The 8,784-nt window shown below is 39.6% G+C and overlaps 1 protein-coding gene across 1 annotated transcript; it reads left to right on the forward strand.

The window, feature by feature from the left end:
• The first annotated feature begins 1,952 nt into the window (after window positions 1–1,952).
• LOC131728031 (E3 SUMO-protein ligase KIAA1586-like) lies at window positions 1,953–5,230 on the forward strand. Its single transcript, XM_059019240.1, has 2 exons — window positions 1,953–4,111; window positions 4,514–5,230. Exons 1-2 carry the CDS (start codon window positions 2,423–2,425, stop codon window positions 5,012–5,014), a joined length of 2,190 nt encoding a protein of 729 aa, XP_058875223.1. The 5' UTR covers window positions 1,953–2,422; the 3' UTR covers window positions 5,015–5,230.
• Window positions 5,231–8,784: the final 3,554 nt, after the last annotated feature.

An 8,784-nucleotide genomic window follows, 5' to 3' on the forward strand; every position in this document is an offset into this window, starting at 1 on the left:
AGACATTTTTATCATGGGGGGAGAGAGTGGAAGTGTCAATAATGCTTCAGCGTATGATAGTCCTTGAAGCATGGAGCAACGCACAGAGCTGGTTTGCACTCTATGCACATAAATCGCGTGTCCTTCCTCTGCCTGGGCCTATGAGTGGTGTGGCTACAGACGTGACACCTGCGTTTTCTACGACTGCCCTTTGGGGTACGGGATGTGGAAAATGTCAGTCGGTGGGGTTGTCTTGAGCTTGGGCGTCCTCCACTGGATGACTTCCGTGTGGTGTGGTATTTTTCTACCAGCAGCGAGATTAGGTTGTGCCTGAACTTGCTGAAAGTGACTTTTTTTGGATGCAGTTTTGTGGAGGATGAATGCGTTCAACACGGCCGTGTCAAGCAAGTGGAAGAATAACTTTTTGTACCAATTTTTCTAATTTTGTTTTGAACTGGGGCATTCTTTTTCTGTTGAATCGTTGGATCTTGGCTGTGCAGACACTCAAATAGGGCTGGACTGTTATGCCAATTATCTGTGTAGACGATGTGGCCTTTTCCCTGGTAAGGCTTTATGAGATTAAGGACAACAGAGCCGGACGCACCGAGATCTGTGTCATGAAGAATATCAGTAGTGCCACCTGTATAAACAATAAAATTCAAAGTGTACCCGGTCTTCACATCGCAGATGATGAACAATTTGATGCCGAAACGATGTCGCTTTGAGGGAATGTACTGCTTGAATGAGAGTAGTCTTCCACAGCATAAGCGACTCAACAATGCACACATCTTGGAAAGGGTAGAAAACTTGGGTAAACTTTCATTGGAGGGCAGTTACAGTTTTGCTGATTTTGTTCAGGGGGTCTACGATCTGTGCTGTGTTGTTATCAGAGAAATGGAGCGCCCTTAGGAGCAGAAGGAAGAGATCAAGAGAGAAAAGGTTAGAGAAGAAAGGAGTTGACATAACAGGATCAGTGGACCAGTACTCTTTCAGGGATTTTTTTTTCGGATCAAGCCCATGAGCAGAACAGTAGCCAGAAAGATGTACATTTCAGACATCGTTGTGTCCACCCACTTACGGAGCTTTGACTTGACACCCAGCTGAGTGTTCTCTCAGTTTCCTGGCAAACTTATTCATCTGCCAGCAATGACAATAATACCGACCTTAAGAAGTGCATATTCAAAATCATAACACGTTTATTTGAAAAAGTATTGTACGTGCTGCAGAGAAATTAATTAAGGCCTGTATACATGTTTTATTATGATTTTGCAATTAAATGGTTTAAAAAACAAACAAATTAAAAGGCATTCAGAGGCACTCCAGAAGGTCGACATTGATGGAAAAATAAAATACGCATCCCAACACTTTGTTTGACCCGCGGTTTGAATTATCAGCGATGTGTATGCAACAGAAGCCACGATAGATTACAAAAACAATTAATTAAACTTAGGCTAGGTAGTTGTTATCTTAGTATGTTTCTATTCTCTATTAATCGAGATAGACAGATGTGTAAGATGCCATTCTGAATACTTCCCAATTTTACATGCTGACAAAACCTACTGAATATTGTGTCAGAGGTAGCATACTAGGGCTCTGGACTCTTGACCGGAGGGTCGTGGGTTCAATCCCAGCTGGGGACACTGCTGCTGTACCCTTGAGCAAGGTACTTTACCTAGATTGCTCCAGTAAAAACCCAACTGTCCATGCTCCAGCTCACAATAAAGGCCACATACTGGATTTAATTATCACTAACTGTCCTTTGGCTTCTCTCATGAGTAACTTAGATTTAGGAATATCTGATCATCTGGCCATTTTATTTGAATTAGAACTTACTGCCTCTCTTTCCATTCCAAAGCGTACAGTCAACTTTTGAAACTGGCGCTCTGTTGATCATGTTAAGTTCTCTGAATCTGTCCTTTCTTCTCTCTCTCTGTTTCTCCTATTCCTAACACATTGGATGAGAAGCAGGGGTGTAGTGGAGCCGGAGCGGGGCGGAGCGGCGCTCCGGCACTTTTTCAATCCATGTTTTTCAATTGCAAATGTTCACATTTATAAATACATATATTTAAAATATTTTCGTGTTCGAATTTTGTCTAAACACTTGTAGTAAGCATTGCCTGCGGCTCTGTGCCAGCTGTGCGAATTTGCGACAGACAGACAGCTAGCTATACGTTTAATAAAGACAAGCTGTCGGCTAAAACATCAAGTAATCTGAAAAACGATGTCACCACAATAAGCAGCACAGTTGCTGCTTTTGATTGGTCCATTATTATGCCATTAAAATATGCTGTCATTCCAGTTTTTTTTTTTTAGCAAATCAATTTTGAAAGTGATGTTGCTGACAACCAATCAGAGAAGGAGGCGGTTCGTTCCTTGGCCGTAACTGAGGTGATGATATTAGTAACGGTATTAATAATAATAAAAAACAACTCGCAAATCAAAAATGTCTGGTCTCGGAGGTAGTAAACGAACTCGTCAAGAGACTTTGATACAATATTTTGGCAATAGTAGTAAAAAACAGAAGATCGTTTGTTGTACGGCAGAAGCAGAACCTACAGTGGAACCAGAACCTACAGCAGTTGAAGAAAAAAGCGCGGAGAAACAGCCATGGCCAAACATCTGGAGTTCTGAGGTATGGGAAGAAAAGAAACAACTTTACACTTTCCTTGACTGTGCGGATGGTAATCTGGGCTGTCGTGTTTGTAGACGTGTTTCTGCGCTGTCAGTTTTGAAAAGTCAGGGTGTTTCTCTGTCTTCTGAGTGGAAAAATTACAGTGTTGGGTACAATGGAAAAACTCGAGAGCAACAGCTACGATCTTTGAGAAAAAAGATAGCTGAACACAAGAAATCCAGCGCTCATAACAAGGCCACTGCATTGTTACAGCAGAACACAGAGGACATTATTGGGAAATGTGTTGACAGTGCAAAAAGGCGAGATCACGAAACTACCTGTAAAATATTTTCTACTGCTTACTACCTTGCAAAACAAAATCGACCCTATTCTGATCATCAGGCCTTACTGGAACTGCAAGAAATAAATGGTGTTAATGTGGGAACTGGTCTTCATTCCAGATACAGCGCCACTCAAATTATCAACCACGTTTCTGATGAAATGGTCAAAAAGGCCTGTGAGAGAATAATACACATCGATGGAAAAATTGCTGTGTTAATTGATGAATCAACAGCTCTGAATGGTTCCCCAGCACTTATTGTGCATCTCAAATGCGAGACAGACAAGACACGTGACCCTCACTTCATGTTTTTGGAGTTAGTTGAACTTTTTGATCAGTCAGCTGAGTCCATAGTGTTAGCGCTTACTAAGTGTCTTCAAAAACACGGGTTTGACCATGCATACTTACAGAAGAATCTTGTTGCATTTGCAAGTGACGGTGCAAGTGTAATGCTTGGGAAAAAATCTGGTGTGGCAAAACGAATTTCAGACATGTACCCCAACATTGTTGTCTGGCACTGTCTAAATCACAGACTCGAACTTGCAGTTGCCGATAGTGTTTCTGAGACTACTGGCATGAACCATTTTCATTCTTTCATGGACAAGCTATACTCAGTCTACAGTAGATCAGCACTAAATCAGCAAGAACTCCGAAATTGTGCGAAGGAACTGGATGCTGTCTTGAGGAAAATTGGTCGTGTACTGGATGTGAGATGGGTTTCCAGTTCGTTCAGGACTGTCTCCGCTGTGTGGGAAAGTTTTGAAGTTCTGTCGACTCATTTTAAAGCTGCCGTAAGCTCTAAGCGGACTTCTGCTGAAAGAGCGACATACAGCGGTCTACTGAAAAGGCTGTGCTCGCCAGAATTTCTCATTGACCTCGGAGTTATGTACGATGCCTTATACGAACTTTCACTGCTGTCAGAGATTCTCCAGAAACGGACTACTACATTGGTTTATGCAGATAAAATGGCACGTAGAACAGTAAGGATTTTTGAATCCATGAATGAGAATGTAGGTACAAAGACTCTTGAAGCGCAGATAGCTGCCATGGAAGGAACATTTAAATCTACAGTGCTGACGTCGAATCCCAAACATGTAAAAATAAATCATAAACAATTCCTTACCAAACTCGCCAATCATATGAAAGAACGACTTTTTACAACCACTGCATCAAATGAGAAGGTATGTTCATAAACCTTGTACAGATTTTTTTAATTTTAATAGCTAGCCTAATTGTTTGCAATTAACGAGCAGAGGGGGGCGTTAATTTCAGTTTCATGTGTAGTATAAAACTGCAACTGAGAAGTATATACAAATAAATTATAAACATCTGCACTCCTGTCAGTCTCATCGCAGGTGCATAGACTAATGTAAATATAAGAATAGAAAAACACTCCCGCACAGTATATGTATTCTGCAAAATCTCACTTTTATTATTTACTTTATTTAATCCTACTCAAAACTACAAAACGCATATATATATATATATATATATATATATATATATATATATATACACAGTTAAGGTTTCGAAAATACATTTTAGAAATGCTACCATTAATTTCAAATAGCTTATTCTTTCAGGCTTCTTCCGAGGTGAATTGCCAAAAATATGAAAGTCTTCTTTCTGAGCTCTTGGTCCTGGATCCACACCACTGGCCTGCAGAACTACCCCAGGGTTATGGCGAAAATGAAGTTGAAAGATTGTGTCGGCGCTTTCAGCTAAATGAACGTATTATCAAAAATGCATTTCGAGATTTTAAGGAGAACAACGGAAGAATTCCAGATGATTTAGCTCCACTTATTAACTGCACACGTGTGATCCCGTGCAGTACTGCTGAATGTGAAAGGGGATTCAGCCAAATGAACTTAATTATAACTGATCAGCGTTCCAAAATTTTAATCAAACATGCTTCAGCCTTAATGTTTATCAAGCTTCATGGACCCCCTTTGAGACAGTGGAATCCAAGCCCTTATGTGACCACTTGGTTGCGACACAATCATCGATCCGCAGATGACAGCCGTACACGGGTGGCAGCTCCAATTTCCAGCGACTCCCCTGACGCTCTGTGGCAGTTCCTATAGTTGACTAAAAACAACCTGTGATTGGTAAGTGCAACTTTTAATTTTCTATAGAGAGGGGAGATTTTACAGAAATTTGTTAAGTAAAATATGTGTTATATTATTATTAAAAAAACCCCGATTAAATCGCGTTAAATGGAAAGTGGGCGTAACTGTTAATACCTCGTTAACTATTTAATTGATTCTCATTGGGACCGCTCCGCTACTTTTTTTTTTACCACTACACCACTGATGAGAAGGTGCAGTCTTTCAATAGCTCATTAGCCAATACCCTAGACTCCCTTGCCCCAGTCAAGTCTAGGTACGTCTCCTACACCCGCCGTGCTCCATGGTACACCATGGAGCTGCGCTCTCTCAAGGCTGGCTGTCGTAAAATTGAGCGTAGATGGCGGGGTTCTGGTCTTACTGTCCCATCTGCACTCCTGGAAGGAATCTCAGGTTGAATATAGGGCTGCTTTGGCAACTGCCAGATCTAGCTATTTTTCAAATATTATTTCTAATAATCAAGACAATCGTAGACACTTGTTCTCTACTATTGATAGATTGTTAAAGCCTAACTGCCCCTCCACATTACCGGCTTCACATCAGCTATGCAATAATTTCTTAGAGATTTTTAAGTCTAAGATTGACAATATTCGTCTACATATTAGTATTTCTTCTCAGACTCCTCTGGCACAGTCTCTCGGTCTGTCTGGCTTTGTGGGGTCCTCTCTATCCTGTTTTACACCTCTCACTCTTAATTCCCTTACATATCTGCCCCTTGGTGTTAATTATTATAAATGAGTCCCTGAGTTCTGGTGTGGTCCAGGTTGCTTTTAAAACTGCTGCAGTCACGCCTGTGCCTAAAAAACCTCATATGGCCTTGGATAATCTTAATAATTTTTGCCCCATTTCAAATTTGCCCTTTCTAGCCAAACTACTAGAACGAGCTGTCACTAGGCAATTAAACTGGCATGTCACTGCGAATAATCTTTTTGAACCCTTTCAATCTGGCTTTCGGCATCTTCATAGCACTGAGACTGCCCTGGTCAAACTAACTAATGATCTGTTAATGGCTGCTGACTCAGGTGCATTATCAATTTTAATCCTCTTGGATCTTAGTGCGGCATGTGACACTGTAAATCACGAGATCCTACTTGATAGAGTGTTTATTTGGCATCTCTGGCACTGCCCTCAACTGATTTAGATCATATCTAACAGGACGTCAACAATTTGGGTTTAGTTCTGAGGTTGGGCCAGTAACTTCTGGTGTCTTAACTGTTACAAGACTGAGGTAGTGCTGTTAGGTACTCCCCGCCAGCAAGGAAAAACCAATGCTTTAAATCTGTCTGTTGACGGAACATTGCTTGAGTTCAGATCTAAGATGAAAAATTTAGGGGTGATTTTCGATCCTGGGTAAACTTTTGAATCGCATGTGCTGAATACTGTCAAGGTTTCTTTTTTTCACCTTAGAAATATTGCCAGACTGTGTCCCATGCTTTCTCTACCTGCAGCTGAAAAACTGTTTCATGCTTTTGTTTTCTCCAGGATCGATTACTGTAACGCCCTGCTCGCTGGGGTGTCTAATAGCATTCTCACTAAAATTCAATTTGTCCAAAACTCTGCAGCCAGAATTTTGTCTCGGTCCCGCTCAAGAGATCACATTACTCCTGTCTTGGAGGCCTTGCACTGGCTACCTATCAGATTCAGAATTGATTTTAAAATTTTAATGCTGACACATAAGGCTCTTCATGGGCTAGCTCCGACTTATCTGTCAGATCTTTTATCTTTTTACACTCCCACTCGCAACCTCCGCTCTGCTGATCTAAGAATGCTGTGTGTCCCGCTTGTTGCTCTATGGGCGACGGGGCCTTCTGTTGCTATGCCCCCAAATTATGGAACTCTATTCCACTAGAGATCAGGGACTCAGCTTCTTTGAGTGTTTTTAAAGCTAATTTAAAGACTAAACCAAAGGTCTGAATAAGCCAAGTTCAAAGGAAAGAATTTGGAGATCAACATTGATCCAAATGGTATGTTTAAAAGACTTTGCAAAAATCTATTGATTTAATTTTTGTTTAATTACTTCAATTAAGGGTCCAATTAAGTCATTGAGAGCTCAGATGAAACTGAAACCAGGAGACACAGGGGTCCTCCATGACCAGGGTTGAGAACCACTGCTTTAGGGAGCATGCTAGGGTCATCAACTGGGTAGTCCGTTTAGACTTTTTATCTTTAGAGCTGTGATGCGGTTCTTTATGTAGAATTTTACAGCTAACTAGTTTTTTTTTCTTTAAGTGCATACAGTTCAGCCTTGATGCATGCAACACATTGATCCTTTCCTGGCACCCTGCATGTGTTAATGAACTTCATCATGTGCTTGTCAATGGCTTTGATCTCATCTCTGTCCCAATTTTTCCTCTTAATTTGTTTATGACCTAAAAGAGAACAGAATGTGATGATTCAGAGATTCAAAATAACTAAGACCTTTAGTAACTAACACTATGTTATATATGTTTAAAGTAATACAATGCTCACACTAATAAATACATTCCATAATGTGTATTTAGGCTGATTTAGTGTCTGCTATTAAAAAGCAGTGAGAATAAATTGAGGCAGCAGACATCACCTCTGGAAGCAGGTGTCACTTCTCTGTCCTGCGTTGCAGGATACTGACATTGTCTCCCTTAAAAAAACAAAACCCGGCGGGTGGGGTAGCGAGCTTGAATCCCGGCGGGGGAGGCCACTGCCCGACCCCCACGTGCCGTCTAAATTATATTAAAATAAATAAATAAAAAAAAAAATGGTAGTCATAAAATCGATATAGAATCAGTCATTGAAAAATAAATATCCTGATTAATCAATGTGTCACGTGACCTTCATTCAAACCTTCACTGCTACAGCCCGGTGCGCAATTGTGGTCTTAATTCAATAAAATAATAGACTGCTGGGAACGTTGTCAAAATCAATAAAGTATCGGTGTTCCAAAAAATAACGTCCAGATTACATCCAAACCTTTCACTTTCTACAGCCCCTATATTGTTCCCACCGTTTATTTTTAAAACTAAATTCAAATCATATTTTTATAATACAGATTGTGTAATGTTTTGTTTTTATTTGTTTTGTTTTTATTCTAGTATGTAGTGTTTATGCCTTTGTGAAAGATGCTATATAATGAAATTGATTGAATAATGTAGTATGTATGCATAATAATAATATAGTAATAATATAGTAATACTGTTGATATTAATGATGTCAACAGTATTAATGATGTCAACAGTAAGTAAGGAAAACCCCTGGAGAAGATTGTTGTTAATAAAATATTACATATTGCTAATTGCTAATTCCTTTCTATTATAGGCGTTTTAAAATTAAATGAAGCAATGCAATGTACTAAAAAAAATAAGAACCGTATTTTATTGATAAATACTTAACATATGTACAATAAAAAATAGAGATGAAAAATGCAGTAAACCCACACCAGGCAATTACATACAATTTACTACAGGACATTATTCTATTACATTGCATGAATGGAAATTGAAGGCATATCTCGTGCAGCCAATAGGTATACAACTTTTGTTTCAATGTTCAGCCCAGGTGATGTACTTGCTGTGAACTAGAAACATTTAATTACATTGAAAGACAAATTCAAAATATAGCTTTCAACATAGCAAACAAAACAGGTAAAACTGGAACACAACAGATTATAATATATGCATTTTAGTGTTTACATTACACTTGTGGTTCAATATTTCGATCATCTTTACACATGGGGGCTTTCACCAGAGGAAGTT

Source organism: Acipenser ruthenus, unplaced genomic scaffold (assembly GCF_902713425.1).
Source record: "Acipenser ruthenus unplaced genomic scaffold, fAciRut3.2 maternal haplotype, whole genome shotgun sequence".
In the NCBI taxonomy this organism is placed as follows: Eukaryota; Metazoa; Chordata; class Actinopteri; order Acipenseriformes; family Acipenseridae; genus Acipenser; species Acipenser ruthenus.

Bases quoted from the DNA above. Each gene is read 5' to 3' on its own strand.
- LOC131728031 (XM_059019240.1), top strand. From the start codon at position 2,423: ATGTCTGGTCTCGGAGGTAGTAAACGAACTCGTCAAGAGACTTTGATA. The intron at 4,112-4,513 runs GTATGTTCATAA...TTATTCTTTCAG, and splicing joins CCACTGCATCAAATGAGAAG to GCTTCTTCCGAGGTGAATTG.